Source organism: Gouania willdenowi, chromosome 8 (assembly GCF_900634775.1).
Source record: "Gouania willdenowi chromosome 8, fGouWil2.1, whole genome shotgun sequence".
In the NCBI taxonomy this organism is placed as follows: Eukaryota; Metazoa; Chordata; class Actinopteri; order Blenniiformes; family Gobiesocidae; genus Gouania; species Gouania willdenowi.
In genome coordinates, this window is record NC_041051.1 from 22,407,795 (window position 1) to 22,425,361 (window position 17,567).

General features: G+C 39.7%; 1 protein-coding gene across 2 annotated transcripts in view; it reads left to right on the top strand.

Annotated features, from left to right (window-relative positions):
- Positions 1-10,624, top strand: part of mrc2 (mannose receptor, C-type 2) — a 35,203-nt gene extending 24,579 nt beyond the window's left edge. Inside the window, exons 15-29 of one of the 2 annotated variants that reach the window (XM_028455562.1) lie at positions 525-654; positions 737-769; positions 881-1,047; positions 2,330-2,519; positions 2,591-2,733; positions 2,812-2,920; positions 2,985-3,151; positions 3,228-3,336; positions 3,408-3,646; positions 3,741-3,903; positions 5,736-5,885; positions 6,103-6,216; positions 7,309-7,488; positions 9,526-9,549; positions 9,630-10,624. In XM_028455562.1, the coding sequence (XP_028311363.1) occupies positions 525-654; positions 737-769; positions 881-1,047; positions 2,330-2,519; positions 2,591-2,733; positions 2,812-2,920; positions 2,985-3,151; positions 3,228-3,336; positions 3,408-3,646; positions 3,741-3,903; positions 5,736-5,885; positions 6,103-6,216; positions 7,309-7,488; positions 9,526-9,549; positions 9,630-9,850 (2,139 nt within the window). In that variant the 3' untranslated portion in view covers positions 9,851-10,624. The remainder of the gene's footprint in view (positions 1-524; positions 655-736; positions 770-880; positions 1,048-2,329; positions 2,520-2,590; positions 2,734-2,811; positions 2,921-2,984; positions 3,152-3,227; positions 3,337-3,407; positions 3,647-3,740; positions 3,904-5,735; positions 5,886-6,102; positions 6,217-7,308; positions 7,489-9,525; positions 9,550-9,629) is intronic. The other variant, XM_028455563.1, reaches the window with a different exon arrangement.
- The last annotated feature ends 6,943 nt before the right edge of the window (positions 10,625-17,567 follow it).

Below are 17,567 nucleotides of genomic sequence, written 5' to 3' on the forward strand. Positions count from 1 at the left end.
AGTAGGAACGGCATTGCCTGCAGCATGGTTTCATTCCGTACATTTTTTAAGAAAAGTTTGCGACTGTGGCTCAGGTGGCAGAGGGGTCGAAGTTGGGGGTTCGATCCCACAACTATACCTGTCTATAAGTGGAAGTGTTCTTGGGCAAGACACTGAACCCTAACTTGCTCCCAATGGTTGCCAAATGGATGGTGCACGCTATGTTACGTGCTTGACAAACGCATTCCTGATTGCCTGGGGTTAGTAGGTGTCCTGCAACGTCTATCAGCGTGCGTAGTGACATTTGCGCACGTTGTAACAGGCGTGGACTTTTAGTAAATCTGCCCCTATGTGTTCATCATTGCTTTGTGTTTACACTAATGAATGGAGTTATGCGCTCATTTTACCCCAATAAAGCATTTTTATATCACACAAGCAGTTGCACCCGATATCAAGAAATAACATCCCTATGAATAGTTTTGTAATGCTTCAGTTTAGTCTGGAGAAAGCGGTTTTCAATGGTGGATTATTTGTTTGTGTCATAGGTTACGTACCAGAACTTTGGCCGTTACTACTACAACACTCGGCAGTGTGCTGCAGCAGACTTAGGCGCTATGACCTGGCTACCCATGCACTGTGACTCCGAGTTGGATTGGATCTGCAAAATCCGCAGAGGTATAGCTAACACAGGGATACAGTTTTTTTTGTTTAGTTTGTGAATTATTGATGATATAGGCTTATATTTGCGTAATTCTAGGTAGCGTGGAGCAGATACCAGAAGAAACAGAAGGTCAGTTATGATTTTTCATTCTACCCAACAGTTAGCTAATTCTTTTTAATTATATTTAGAATAAACAGTCTATTTTTATTAATATTATGATTCTTACACTTTCTCTATCAGGCACCACTACTCCAGAATGGATCGGTTTCCAAGAGGCTGACTATAAATTTTTTGACCACCGCACCACTTGGGACCAGGCTCAGAGAATCTGCTCCTGGTTTGATTCCTCCTTGGCCTCCGTCCACTCAGCAGACGAACAAGCCTTCTTGGTCAACACTTTACAAAAGGCACAGTTAACTTTATATATACCTTATTATCACTTCAAGGGTCAAGTTTTGTCTTGCATGTCTTACATGGTCTTAATTTTGCTGTCATAGCAACCATATTGTTTAGCTTAGTTTTGTGGATAGTTAAATAACTGGAGTAAAGACAGGGAATTTACAATAAACTTTGAAAAATAACTTTGATTACCTTTATTTTCACAAAAAAGTGATCAAAATTTTAAAATTGTTGTTTCAATGCTTCTGTCAACACTGTCAACACATACCATATCTAAATACAGTAGGTTTCAGCTTTCAAAACAGAACTAAGTAACTTTTTCATCTTAATAAATCCTTCTCGTAGTCCCTGTGAGGGTCATACAAGTGTTTATGGGGTGATTGGGGGGTCTTTCGTCTCTCCCTTTTGTCTCTGGCCAGAAAACCGCACTTGCAACTTTCCTACCTCCGACCCGGTGGCAAGACGTACTGCTTTACGGCAGCCCAATACAAACTAGGCAGTGACTATCCATACGGTTGCCGTATCAATAACCAGCCCCGTGGCAGCACACGGTTGTCTACAAATTCACTTTTTTCAAACTTATTTCATGGCGAAACCAGCAAAAAAAAGGCAGAGAAGACCTTTGTCCAAGGAATGGAGCAACTCCATGCAGTGACAGCTCAGCAGCAGCACACATGCAGCAACCACACACACACATATCCATCCATCCATCCATCTGTTTTCAGACCTGCTTTGTCAGCACACAAACAGACACATCACACACATTTCCACACCCCCTTCCATATTACTCCCCATCATTCATTTATTTTTATTGTCTCTCTTCCTCATACTGTTCACATGGTCACATGGGACTATATGTGTGAAAGCACCCTTACTGTCACTGTTGTATTAGGATTTTTCAGTGATCAGTTGCTACCATCTTGGGAGAGAAAAGGTGCGCATGTAGCTGTGGGGTGGGGCAGGTGGCGGGGGGTGCGGAATGTTTACAACAGTGACATAACTAAAAGGGACCATTAGGGGGAGTGCTAACCACTAGTTACTTAGTTCTGCTTTAGGTACCTTTCTTTACTAAGATTTTTTTCAGATTTTAGACTTTTCTCCTCTGTGATTTTTCTTTTCTTTTTTCATTATTGACCTATTTCTTGATTGTCATCAAATGCGTTTTAAGAGAAAAATGTGATTGTCTCAACTTGTATTCCTGCTTATGCTAATGTTTATACATTTGTAAGATAAATGTATATATCTTGCATGAATCTGCTTTGAAAGGCAGTATATTGTCATCTCTTTTAGATGAAGAAGGTGGAAGGGGACAACTGGTGGCTGGGGCTTCACAGCTATGAAAATGATGGTCGGTTCCGCTGGTCTGACCATTCTGTCCTCAATTACGTCTCCTGGGCCCTTGGGAGGCCACACCCACTTAGCCGTGATCGCAGATGCATCCACTTGTCTACAAACAAGGGTGATAACAGAAAAAGAGACAGTATGTGTAAATGAAGCATAGTGCAGCTTACATTGGCACCTAATAATTGTTTTTCTCTGATTGCCAATAAGCTGACTGGTCTGATCAGAAGTGCTACTCAGACCTGCCTTACATCTGTAAGAGAGTCAACGTTACTGGTACCATTCCTCCAACTCCATCATCTCCACATCCACCTGCAGGCTGTCCTGATGGATGGTCGTCTTTTCAACACAAGGTAGAGCCAAGAACCGTTAAGTGCTTTGTATAATGAATATAATAACTTATCTTGTTTCCTTGTCTGTGTGGGCTGTAGTGCTTCAGAGTGTTTGATCAGCCATACCAGGTCACATGGTCTGCAGCCAAGCTAAAATGCGAGGTGCAGCGGGGTGTGCTGGCAGTGGTGTCTAATCATTTGGAGCAAGGTAAGTACCAGAAGTACATTCAGCAAAGTGTACGATGTCTCAGCAATGCCTCCCATTCCCACAGCTTTCATCACTACTCTGTTGAAAAATGCCAGCTCTGAACTGTGGGTGGGCATGACCTCAGACTCCAAAGGTCACTTCCAGTGGGCCAAGACCAGTCTGCTCAGCTACACAAACTGGGCTCCTGGGGAGCCTATAGACAACAGCGGGCCACACCACAACAAGACACCGGTACTCCCTACACTCCTCCTGCTTCTGCATCTTTGGAGGTCATTATCTATATAATATGCTTTTTTTTATCTCTCAGGGAAACTGTGTCGTGATGATTCATGGGAACCCTTGGAAGAAAACTGGCATGTGGGCCTCCAGAGCCTGTGAGATGGAAAATCATGGCTACATTTGTCAGAGGCCACAAGGTGTGTTTTTATGTTTAACTCAAACATCTTAAACAGAAACGTGTAAGTAAAGTCTCCACATCTGACTGCAGACCAAGGCCTCAGTCCTGCTCCAGAGCTTTTTCCTGCTTCACTGTCAAAGCCAGTGGAGCTCGGTGGAGTCACCTACAAGGTAGTGAAGAAACGCCTGGACTGGACAGGTGCCCTGCACCTCTGTGAGTCTGTGAATGGTACCTTGGCTACTGTGAAGGACCCCTACCAGCAGGGTTACCTTACTCTGCTCATCAACAGCCTACGACAGCCAGCCTGGATCGCTCTCTACAACTATGGAGTGAGACTGTTGACTTACAGACAGCTCAGTATTTATTTGATTCAGAAGGAGATTAATAAAGTGTTATCTTCTCACGTTTTTTTTTCTTGCAAAGGGTCGAAGCTTCACTTGGTTGGGTGAGGAAGAGTTGTCATATTCAAACTGGAGAGATGCTGAGCCCAAGCAGTTGGCTGGATGTGGTCAGATGACCACTACGGGTCATTGGTTTATGACTCCCTGTGATGAAAAACTGGAGGCTGCCATCTGTCAGATTAGCGGTATGTGTATGGGATATACTGTATAAACTAGGGGCCACAGGTAGCCTGTATGGACCATGTGAGGTGCCTGCTTAGGCCTGTCCTTAACAGCAGCATTAGCCATCTAAAATCAACTTTTACCAGGCTTCAACCTCACAAATATAAATTCAGATAACAAATGTAGCCAGAGCCTTGGTAGTGTTAAGTACTGTTGAACCTGATGAGTTTTTATTTTTATTTTCCATCTTTTTTACTGAAACATTGACACAAATGTGTCAAGTGTCACAGATAGCATTTTATTACAGATGCTGCAGTCTTGGTGTTTAGATTGTGATGTTTGTTTCTGAAGATAAAAACAAGTTTCATACAAATCTTACATAATTGTTAAATTATTAGAGAACATATTTTGGTTGATAAAACAGTAGTTAGTGGCTAGTGAAATAGCAACATGATGATTCCCTATTAAATTTTTCAGAAGTGGTCATTTAAAAATGAAACAATGGCATAAATCAAGAGAAATAAAGTGTTGCATGTTGAAACTTTTAAGTATTTCCTAACTTTTTAACTAGATGCAAAGTCTTTCTTTATTATCTTTCCCTCTAGTTAAAGTGAAACTCAGAAATTGTAGTATTTTTTCAGTGTATTTCAAACTGGTAGCCCTTTGGGTTATTAGTAAGTCATGGTTTCAGAAAGGTTGGGGACCCCTGCTGTTTACCCAATTACCAGAGCAACTAGTTCCTGTTAGAAGGTGCGACTTTGTGTATTATAACAGATAGATACACAAATATATATAAATAAATACAGTAGTTACTTTGCAATGGATTAGTGCAATGTACAGACTGTACTCTTTGACAGCTGGAGTCACCAGTAAACGCCCACAGCCTTGAACAGGAACATGCAGGTCAGGAAATGAATCAATGAATGAAATACAGTAGTTAGAAAGACATTGCAACTCCCTCCATTACTGTACACACAGACTGTATGTGCAGAACTTGCACTTCAGAAAGGAAGTTAAACCCCAATCTCATTAAAAACAATTATTTAGGAAAATCTTTCATAATATATACTATGACCATAATTATATCTACAATAGCCCCCCTGAAATAAGGTTCCTCATTGCTGTGTGATTGTATTGTAGCAGCTCTTGGTAGAATGCAGGGTGCACCCTGGGTAGATTGTGGTTCACAGTGTACCCTGTATTGTCAGTCAGCTTAGATATGCTAGGGCAGTGTTTCTCAAATGGGGGTATGTGTACCTCCAGGGGTACGCGATGGCACTACAGGGGCTACTTGAGAGAGGAAGAGATTGAAATTTTGTCAAATAAAATCATTAAATATATGACGGTTTATAATGTTTATTTTTAGTTAAAAATTATAATCATAATAAAGATGATGGAAATGATCTTGATTAGAACATTAACTAACCGGAAATGATGCAAACTATACAAATAAATCTATTCAGGAGGCACTAAATACTGCTTCATTCCACTTATTTACACAATGAGTTTCTTTCAAATTGCATCATTATGCTTTATATTTGTTTTTTCATAGTATTCAGAGCAAAATGTAGTCAGAAAAAGAGGGTACTTGGATTCAGAAATAAGAGGGTTGAACTTGAGAAGCACTTTGCATATCCAACACAACATTACAAAATTTAAAATGTTTTCTATGTAAGATGTATTGAGTGTTGGCTAAAACTTGTGTATCAGTGACACAACTGACTGTGTGAAAAAAAAAACATCTCTAATAAATCTTGCATGTGAATATGAGACTATTTACACCTTTATATTAGCCTACTTAACTAAATTAGATCCAATCCAGACTATTGATCCCACTCTTCTTTCCACCTGACAGATGAGCCAGTGGTCCACCAGTGGGTGTACCCCGGCCTGTGCCCGCAGCCTGTGGGAGAGTGGGCGTGGGTTCCTTTCAGAAACCACTGTTACGCCTTCAACTTGCAAATGCTGAAGTGGCACCAGGATGCCCGTACATCCTGCAAAAACGGTACAGTAGCGCCTCCTTTAGTGCAACACTGCTCAGAATCCTGCTGTCCTTCAACCTCAGCCTGTGGCTTCCAAACGAATGAATGCATCAGCATCGACCTTCTCCACAGCAAACACTATTGACAAATGTGTATCAATATATCTAAATTTAGCTGTGGTCTCCATCCTTTACTGTTCTATGTCATCAATCAATCAGTTTGTGTTTCCACTGTTTCCAGTTGGTGCAGAACTTCTTTCTATCTTGGATGAAACAGAGAATGTGTTTGTGTGGGAGCACATTCAGAGCTATGCAGAGCAGGCACATGGAGCATGGCTGGACATCAGCGTCAAAGGTGCTATACTTTCACCTTACCTTTGGAGCAGATTGTTTGCTTTAAATTATTATACACATTTATTTTGTTCAACAAGGGATAGGAAAAAGTCCTATCCCCCATTCTTTACCATTAACAACTAACAAAATCCAATGAAACAAACTAAATGTACAATCTATCTATCTATAATGCAAGAAAGGTCTGCGTGTGTGTGAGCAAATATCTCCCCGACGCACTGTCTGATCGACCTGAAACTTTGTCAACGACTTGCGCATACCCCGAGTGTGTGCATCTGTTATTTTGGAGTAATTTGGTCATTTTAAAACCAATTGAAATGACCAATCCACACTGTGGAACTCCTGTTTAAAAAATGTTTTAGAACACTGATGATGTCATTAACAGTGATGTCATCAGAGTTCCATCAGAATGTTCTAACTGATGATGTCATCAACAATGATGTCATTGGTGTTCCAAGAATGTTAAAACTGATGGTGTCATCAACAGTGATGTCATCATCAGTGTTCTATTCTATGCTAATGCTAAGCTAGTGTCTGTACACAATAACTTGAAAAGATTTGATTCCATTTTCAGGAAATGTTGATAATGGGTCAACGAACAGCTATATATAGATATATATATCCCATTCATTTTCCCATCCACACTGTGGCACTCCTGTTAATGTCAATATGAATACATTCTTCCGACGGGCACTGTACTAGCACAAATAAATACTCCAATCGAGCTATTAAGAAAAACAGGACAAAAACCAACAAAATGCACAGGCGCCATCAACATCTGTGAGATTGACATTCTCCTTCTTCATTTCTGTACATTTCAAAGATATATCTTTTGTTAAAAAAATAAATAAACTGCATTATATTCATACTTAGTTTAATCGTTTCATTAAGATTGTTTCACAAAACCACCCCACAAATGGAAATACATATAGTTTTTTAATCAGTCCGAGCGTAATGTTGTTAAATATCTCTGCAGTTGTGGTTACAATTTTGTTATAAACAAGAAGGGACACCTGATTGTGTCAGTTATACAGTTCTAAAGCAGACCATTCCCTGCTGCTTCCTACAAGTGTTACAGTATTTGTTCCTGCTACAGGCCGAGGTCTTGTGTGGAGTGAAGACGTAGAGATGTCGTATACCAACTGGGAGACGCATGAAGTGGCTTTCTCTGTGCTCTCCATCAACTCCTGCTTCTGGATCCAGAGCAACAGTGGTCTGTGGAAGCCGGGCTCCTGCAGGAACCGCACACACGGAGTCATCTGCAAACGACCTCGCTGTAAATACACACCCATGGCTGATATTAACCACATCAGTAGCGTTAACTCGAGTACTGCCTTCAGGGACAGTTGTTTGATAAAAGGGTGAACATAGTCTGCAATTTCAAATCAACATGTTTGTAAAAACATGTTCCTTTGCTAAGGCAACAAACTTGCATGTTTCTATTCACGTAGCAGAAACGGAACATTATGTTATTGTCCTGTGGTTCAGATCTGAAGTTGCCAATTGTTGCTACTCTGTTGTAGTCCTTGGAGTGTCAAAGTTTAAAACTTTCTTTGTATAATCTTTGTGGAGAGCCTGATTGTACAAATTCAGCTTTTATTCTTCATTCTTTATATTTTACAATTTTGTTTCACAACACTCAAAGGAATTTTCAAAACCATGAGCAAACTCCTTCCCTTGATGATCTTCGCTACAGCTTTTGGGACCCTCTTCTCCCACCATCTAGTGCAGTGCAGTGGTTTCCAAACTCTATGGCAGTGTTTTTCAACCTCAGGGTCATGACCCCATGTGGGATTGCCTGAAATTGAAATGGGGGTCGCCTGAAAAACAAAACAAAACATAAATAAATATTTTAAAAAATGTAATTAATATTGTTTTTCAACACAGTCTTAAATAACTATTCTCAAATATTAATCTAGTTAAAAGAAAGAGAAAAAAGGATAAATAAATAAAGGATAATAAATAAAATACAGTATAACAATATGACATTTTGTGCACTAAACCTAACTAGTACACTGTATTTGGTGGAAATCATTGTGTGCCTTGAAAATCTGGTCAATGTCCCCTGGTCGCTCCAATGATATTAAACTTTTTGAATTTTATTGTAATGTTCTGTTATAAAATACTGGTAAACCTTCAGCATTCATAGACAGTAATTTAAGCACTCAATAGGTGGTGGTATGGGGCAAAACAAGAAATGTGTTTAGCAACACTCCTCCAGTGAGCAGTGTTGCTAATATTCAAGTGTTGTTTATTGATAAAAAAAAAAAAATGTAACAAGTCTAAAAAAGTCTTAGCTTGTTTCAACTTTCTTGTGAATTTGCGTTTGCTGTATTAGTTTTTCCATGAGTGGTCCACTTAAAGCAGAACTACGTAGCTTGTGCTTAGCGCTCCCCCTAAAGGCCCCTTTTGGGTATGTCACTGTCCTAAACCCCCCGTCACCTGCCCCACCCCACAGCTACATGCGCTACCAAGACGGTAGCAACCAATCACTGAAAAATCCTAATACAACAGTGACACTAAGGGTGCTTTCACACATAGAGTCCCATGTGACCATGTGAACAGTATGAGAAAGAGAGACAAGTACAATAAATGAATGATGTGGGAGTAATATGGAAGGGAGTGTGGAAATGTGTGTGATGTGTTTGTTTGTGTGCCGAAAAAGCGGCTCTGAAAATGGATGAATATTTGTGTGTGCGCGTGCCTGTCGCCGTGATGACAGTGTGTGTGTTTGCTGTGTGTTGCTGCTGAGCTGTCACTGCATGGAGTTGCTCTGTTCCTTGGACAAAGGTCTTCTCTGTCTTTTTTGCTGGCTCCACCATTATATAAGTTTGTTTAAAAGTGAAATTGTAGACAACCGTGACCAGTCACGGTGCTGGTGATAGCCTAGCTTTCGTTTGTATTTGGCTGCTGTAAAGCAGTGCGTCTTATCGCGAGAACGAGAACAGAGCTGCAAGACTGCCAACAGGTGGGAGGCAGCGAAAGTTACAAATGCTGTTTTCTGGCCAGAGACAACAGCGGGGGTTAAAGACCTCTCAATCACCCCATAAACACTTGTATTACCCTCAGAGGGACTATGACAAGGATTTATGAAGGATAAAAAGTTACTTAGTTCTGCTTTAATGTGCTGATTGCATTGATTGTTTTTATGGGCGTGTTGACTGACTTTGGAGGCTTTAATCTGTCCTGGCTTACCTGACTTTGTTTGCTGGTTTGTTTATATATGTCATTAAATGCTGGATGGCCTATCAAAGGCCTTTACAATAGTAACCCTTACTGGTCACCTAATCACTGTTGTTTTCCTCCCTTGCAGCAGCAGAAACGTCCTCTTCAACATGTAAGTTGTGTTATTAGCACTTAAGCCATTTTGCCTGTTGCTAATTCTAATCAGCGTTTTCATCCTCTTATCTTACTTAGCAAATAGTGACAACCTACCTACTATGATCGTCGTCCTGGTGACGGGTCTAGCACTGGTGGCGCTCATAGTTGGGGTGATCTACCTGTACCGCCGTCACAACCTTGGGTCCCGGGGATCCTACGAAAGTGCCCGTTATAGCCGCACCAACTCCAGCCAGGGCGAGGAGCTGGAGAAGAACATTCTGGTGTCGGACATGGAGCTGAACGAGCAAGCAGAGTAGCCATTGAGGACTGGATGTTGGACCACTAGTGACTGGACCCCATTCGACACATTGAGAGGCTGCTGAGTCTTATACGTGGTTATTTTTGTGTGGTTTAAAAGACAAAAAGCTGATTTTAAACTGGTTACAGGCAGTGTGGAGCGCAGCAAAGGTTTAGTTTTTTAATTGAATTTTGAAACCTATTATTTGAGCTTGTCAGTGTTCTGGATATTTCTCCTGAAACAAATCAGACAGATTATGTCAAAAGCATTCACAGATATTGTTTTTTTTTTGGAACCAGCTTTGGACTCAGCATAATTCCATTTTAATGAAATAACCAATCTTCTCTTTCTTATTCCTGTACATCTTTTTGCACTCCATATCTTTACTGCTTATTACTCTTTGGATCATAACCAAGGGTTGAACACACTTACCAGCTCTAAATTATCCATATTTCAAACTGTTTATCTCGGCTAATTATTTTTATTTTCTTTTAAATTCCACTCTGTTATGGCCGTGTCAGTATTAGGTTAAACTTGTGGTTCTGTTGTGATTATTTTGTGTCCTCTCTATTGACTGGTCCGTTTCTGTGCAGCTGCAGTGAACTGTTTTCTTGTTGTGTATGGTTTTTTTTTTTGTGAGGCTGTCTTTCTGCTGTTTATTTGTGTTTATTCTTTTTCCCATGTCTGCATTTGTCATCTTAAGTCAACGTTGCACGTTGTGCGATCTTTTCACAACAAATATGCATTTTTTTTTCTTGCAAAAAATGAATAAATTGAATTTATATTGCATAAATATGACCATTATAAACCCCCCAAGGTGGGTCTGAAAAACTATATGAGGGGGAAATGTGTAAGAAAGAAATGGAAGTGTTAGTCCTGAGTGAGGGTGGAAGTGAGAGGGAAAAAAAGCTGAAAGCAATGCCCCAGAATGCTAAGAATACCAAGGAGGTCACCGTATGCCACCCTACCAGGTCCCATGCGCGCTAACAACCCCAACCCCTAGCCGGGCCCCTGTTGAACGCCAACGTGGTGAGCAAGGTGACCAACACGGCGAACACGGGTTAATAGAGCCTGTAGCAGTCCCCGTAAGGCCACACAGTTAACCAACCCAAGCCCCCACGCCAGAGGCCCCCACCCAGCCTAAGCCTATTCACACCACCTAGATGGATAAAGACTCTGCTCCTAGTCAAGAAAAAGGACCAGGATGTGGTTGGGTTGACGGTTAAGGAATCGGGCTTGTAATCGGAGGGTCATCGGTTCAAATTCAAATGGGATGTATGCGTGTGGTGAAAAAAAAAAAAAAAAAAACAGACCAGACCAGTTGAGGGTGAAGGTGAGGTCCTTTTCTAGAAGGCCCAGCAGAGCAGGTACGAGTCCAGCCCACGGGCCACAGAAGCAGGAAGAAGTTTTAGATTGGTAAGTGGTGCACCAGGCCCCAGGAGACAAAGGAGTTCCTGAAGGGCCTTGTAAGACCCCTATTCCAGCAACTGCCCACAAAGAGGCCTAGCTCACCAGTCACTGAACCAACCCAGTGGGGGAGCCTACACCAGGGGCCCTCTCGCTCTAATCTGTACTACATATAACTAGAAGTTGGCATTGGAAGCTGGTCTTGCACTAAATTGTTTTTTTTCCTGATATATGAGGGCTGAAGATTGTCCAAATCCTCACTTGTTCACTTGCTTGTCTTTATTGAAGACCTCAAACCCCTTTGCAGCCACAAAGAACACAGCCCAAGCTTTGAACTGGTGGCAGCAGTAGGATGGAGCTTAGACTTTCTTCTGGCTACTGGCCTGAAAATACAAAGCTTCAAAGGAACTACCTCTGTGGCTGTGGGTGTTTGCTGAGGACCAACACAAAAATGCTGACAATATATCTTATCATTTGAATGAGAATCTGGCAGCAGAAGTATTGAATTTGACCTTCCTGTGAGTTGTGTGTTGTACATTGGTGCTGGATTTCAATTGCAAAAATTTAGGGCTGCAATACCCTGTGTTAATTCATGTGTGAAGGAGAAGTGACATTTCCATTCCATACAGACTTTGTAAGGCTTTAACAAACCTGGTAACTTTGATGGTTTAGTAATGGGTGAAGCTGAACCAACTAAGGACTAGTTTTAGCACCAGTTATTGGTTCTGGCTTTGAAAAGGGGCCTTGAGTTTTAATAATATGCTTGCTTCAGCAAATTAATTTATCTTTTTTTTTTTTTTTAAGAAAAAAATAGCCTTTTATTACTTCATTAACAATTGTGATTTCTCTTTTTTTCTTTTAGGATGCAGGTCACCTTACATGATTTAACTCACCTATGACTGGTGCATATGTCAGACAGCTTTACTGCTTTAATGGGTAAATTGTTGATGCTTAAACTTCCCTCTGCCAAAGGGGAAAACATATCTCACATGAATGACATGGTTGTAGCCTATGAATAGAATTACAGTGTTTTGGAAACCAGTTAAATTCTTCAGAGAAGAAAATCTTTACTTTTTTCTTTTCAACCATCTACTAGAACAAGCCCCTCTTTCAGCATATTTTTACATCCATCACTTTGTGCGACACAATATATTTTTGTGCTGCTGTTTGTTCGAATTATTTACAGCCATTTCGCTTTGAGGCATTTTGGTGTTCTGTTTAAGGGGAAGGGGGAGGAGTTATAAGGAGAGCATGCTCAATGTGGAATATTGAGTCTACAAAAAGAGCTCAGTGGCACATCTGGAACCAATCAGGGAAAGGAAGGCATTAGGACATGGAGGGTCATAGCGGAAAGGAGTGGGAGAGAAAAATGATGGGGAAAAGAGGAGTTTGAAGAGGACTTCAGAGTGTAGGTAGAAGAAGAGGAGTAGACCGTGTGTTACGCAACCCTGCCCAGATTTGTTAGTGGATCTTAGTGAGTTATAATTTGTTTTTGGGAACTGATTGAGCCAGAGTTGTATGATAAGAGTCGAGGGCCTGTATTCACAAAAGTCCGTTCAGAGAACTCTACAACCTAAAAATTCCTAGCAAGGAATGTAACACCACATTTCCACTAGCGCAATGGTTCTGGAACGGCTGCTTGCTCGGCTGTCTGTCAATAAGCCTTTTCAAAGTCTGGAACTGCACATGCGCGACATGGTTTATTTTTATGGGGTCAAGAGGTGTAAAAACTTCAACTGGAAGCTCAGTTGGTCTGATGACATTGCCAACCTAACAGCATTTTACATTTTAGTCCAGAGATCTTTAGTGTTTTGCTCTGAGATTTTGTTGTGCAGAAGCCACAAGAAAGATTTACGTTGCACATCCTCAAATCTTTTTTTTTTTTAAGTAAAAGACACCGGCTTCACATAAAGGAGGAACGGTGAGAAATCAAATTTAAAAAAAAAACCACCAAAAAGTTGTTTGTGAATCAATTATTAAGGTATTGCTGATAACCTTGTCAAAATGCAGGCGACTAAAGAAGCAATATTTGTTTATGTATTATTTTCAAAGTAGCTATCCGTACGTGGACAACCCCTGTGCCATTCCTATGTGGCCTATGACCGGAAGTCATGTGACCATTCCGTACATTCAAATCAAAAGAAAAAAATGGCTGAACAAGTGATACATGTACAAATTCACGGTGGCAAGAAATTCAAATCCACTTCAGAAGGTTAGGGTTAGTTAGTCTGTAACATAGTTTAGGATTAGGGTTACGGTTGGTTAGTCCATAACGTAGCTTAGGGTTAGGGTTAGGGTTATGCGTCTTCTGCGGCAGCGGACACATCTGCCGTACGAAACGCACCGCAGGGTCCGCAGGATTCATTCGCATTCGCATCATACGCACGTCTAAAGCAAAGCCCCGCCCACCAGCGACACATCCAACTCGGCGAGTTTCACTGCCTGCTGAAGTGAGGAGCTGCAATCCTTTCTTTCCCCTCACAAACATGAACCACCAGTGAAAAAAGCCAGTGTGATTAGCGGCTAATGCTATCCTATCTCAGTGCCAACTTTCAAAGATGAAAACTACAGAGATAACTTTTACCTGCTACTACCACCTCCTCGCTGATTCTTCTCCACGCCTAATCCTTCCTAGTCTGGTCCCGGTTATAAAGGCCGTGTCATACAGCTCTAGGTGGTCACACACAGCTTCTACTCCATGACGAACATGTCGTGACCATCCGGTGTGAACGCAGCATTAGTCAGTCTGTAACGTAGTTTAGGGTCAGGATTAGTTAGTCCGTAACGTAGTTTACGGTTAGGGTTAGGGTTAGTTAGTCCGTAATGTAGTTTAAGGTTGCGGTTGGGTTAGTTAGTTAGTCCATAACGTAATTTACGGTTAGGGTTAGGGTTAGTTAGTCCGTAATGTAGTTAGGGTTGGGTTAGGTTAGCCCTAATAGCAAACAGAAGTACTGGCCAATGAGGGGTGCTACGTATGAATATCACAACAATTCATAAATACGTAGCATGTCCGTAACATAGTTTAGGAATCTACGTATTTATAGCAAACAGAAGTACAAGTACGTAGCGTGACTTATCACGTCACCTAAACTGGCCAATGAGAGGCGCTACGTACGAATAGAATGTCGGTATGTTGATAAGACCATGTACGGACAACCACTGCCTATTATTTTTGAGTCTGTGTCTTGCCGTGTTGCAAAATCAAGTTCAGTTTTGACAGGGTCCTGTGAATCTATTAAAAATTCCAGAAAGTTCATTAAAGACGTAACATTACAAACAAAGCCGGAACTGTGTTGCAAAAAAACTGTTAAATAATGCTAATACACTTGTAAAAACTAAATTTCATTCATCATTTGCGCAATCACAGCACATAATTTCACTTTATATCACCCCATCCATCACATCACCACAGTGTAGGGAGGAAGAGTCTTTCTATGAGCTTATCACTGGAGTTATGAAGAAACGAAGGTCCGCACCACTGCATAGTTTGCTCCCAAATTCAGTTTTTAATAAACACCAAAATTATCACTGGAGTTACCAGCCAGGGCAGCAACACTAATAACTGCGTCTCTTTAGTGAAGTTATCAGTGGTTCCATCAACGTTCCAATGAGAAAAATAATCGAGCTGTGATGCCTCGAGTTTACACCTCTTGACCTTTGACTTCAAGTGCGAGATCTGGACGAGAGAGTACGTTCTTGTGACATAAATATCGCGAGACTATGTTCAGCCAATCACGTCGCTTGAGCGCTGATTACAAACAGCTGAGTCCGTTGTCTTTCAGGACGTGAGGAGCAGCTACATGTTGGCCACTTTTAAACATCTATCTCTACTTTTCTATGGATTGACACACATTCTAATGCGTAAATTATACATTGTACACCTTCGGACCTCGTCTATGTCAGGAGTAGGAGCCGTTTAATCCCGCTGTGCGTGAGGTATAACAAGGAATTGGTGAGTTAGTTTGTTGTTTAGTGTGCTCATGTTATGCTAACTGTTGCCATCCACATATATTGGGTGGCTAATGCTAACGATTGTCTTTTACTAGAATGAGGTGGCTAAAGAGAGCTAAATGTGCTCCAGAATCATGTTATAAGGAACTGATTGCTTTTTATTATTGTGATTGTTGTAATGTATGTAATCAAGGAACAATATGAATTAATTAATCATGCAATTATTATTTTATTTTATTAATAACAATATAATTAATTATTATTTATTGATGGTTATTGTATTGGGTATAAAGTATAACTAACTAGCATGTGAATCGAATACCTATGTGGTAATGTTTGTTGTTATTATACAGGCTTGGTTTCCCTCCCTGGTGAAAAAAAAAAGTATTTTATTGTTTTTTAAGTATATTGAAAATGTTCTTACACAAATTGTACTTTTTGTAAACACACTTTCACGGAAACACTTTTACACGCTTCAAAACAATTGTACTCTATTACACTTTATGAAAAATATGTTTTACAAAATATACTTTAAATAAATAAAATATGATTTTTTTTTTAAAGTGTATTACATACTGTATTTTAAAATTGATGCTTAGAACTGACATTTTATCATACACTGAGAGCATATTTCAGAAGTACACGTTTTAATATAAATACTCTGATATTAGGTTTGAACGTATTTTAAGTTACGTTTGAGTCTAATTATGAAGTATACTTGTACCTTAAGAAATGTATTTGGAAAGTGTCCAATAGTATGAATGTGAACATGCACTTCAACCCTATTATTAATTTAGTAATTTAGCATAAACTAGTACATTTTTAAGTCATATACTTAAAGCATACTCAATACACTTTAAGTTGTTCCACAAAAACACACTAAATACACTTCAAGGTGAACATTTTTATAATTTAACTACATTTAAAATATATTAGGGGTGTGCCACAATATCGATACGATATATCACGATATTTTGTCTTGCGGTACGTTATCGATACACACAAGTTAAGTACTAAGCACAAGTTAAATGTTCTCAGGTTTTTAAGTTTACAAAGAACAAATTGAGATTAGTATTAGCACTGGAATGTATGTGCAGTCTGCAGTGTAGGTTAAAGTTGAACTTTACACATGCTGGTAAGTATAAGTTAAAATGTGTGTCCAGGTTTTCATAGACCACCCAGTTGTTTATATTACAATGCACTGACTGAAATGTTTATTTTTCATATGCGGTGAAATTTTCCAGTTTTCATAAAACAAGTTAATTCTGCTTGTTAAGCAGCACTGATATGTGTCCATGTTTACAGAGAAGTTGATAATACTAGCACTGAAATGAGTATTTTCTGCATTCATTTTGTTTTTAATGATTTAAAGTTAATTTGCACAAATGTCAGTAACAGTATTTTGGTGAAGCTTTATTTTGTATAAGTTCTTCCCTTAAAGACTTAAACATAACACAAGGACATGTGACTAGTTGTGGTCAGTGTGTGTTCAGAAGAGCCACTGTGCAGTATACACTGTGTTTTACTTTACTGTCATTCATGTGAAATTGATTGACAATGTTTTGTAATTCCTGTGAAATGGATTCAGTGCAGTAGATACATTCTGAATTTCTTCAGTAACACAGATATCGTAATGTATCGTGGATGAAATTTCCAGCGATGTACCTGGCAACACCCAGCCCTACTTCCTTTGCTGATCTGTTTGGCAGCAACATGCATCTGCTGCATTTAGAATAAAAAATAATGGATTTAAAATAATCACTATTACTGTGCAAATCGTTGTATAATCTTTTTCAAATAAGGTCCAATGTGGACAACAGTAGTTTTCATTAAAGCAATTATCTTTATATTTAGCTAAAATATATCAATTTTCGCTGTATCGTGATAATATCGTTATTGTGGGCAAAAATATTGCGATGTATTGTATTGCAAGGTACCTGGCGATACCCAGCCCTAATAGACAGACTTGAGGTATATTCATGATTAGTGTGGCTTCAAGCACACAACAGTACGATAAAGTTGAGTACACTTAACACTAGGGATGTAACGATTCTCTCAACTCCCAATACGATTCGATTCACGATACTGGGTTCACGATACGATTCTCTCACGATTTATTTTACAAGATGGGACTGTGCACAAATGACGATTGAAAAATATTCCTATAGAAAATACTGTACTATTATCCTTTTATTTTTCATTGTCAAAAGAATCCCTTGATAAACTATTCAAAACAATGCAATTTAACTAAAAATAGATCTTGAATGAAATAAATAAAGGAATAATACAAATGAAGAAGAAGCCTATTAATTTAAATTCTGGTTCTATAATAAACAATGCAAAACTGCAAAATAGATATTTTTCTTTTTAAAAGTGCA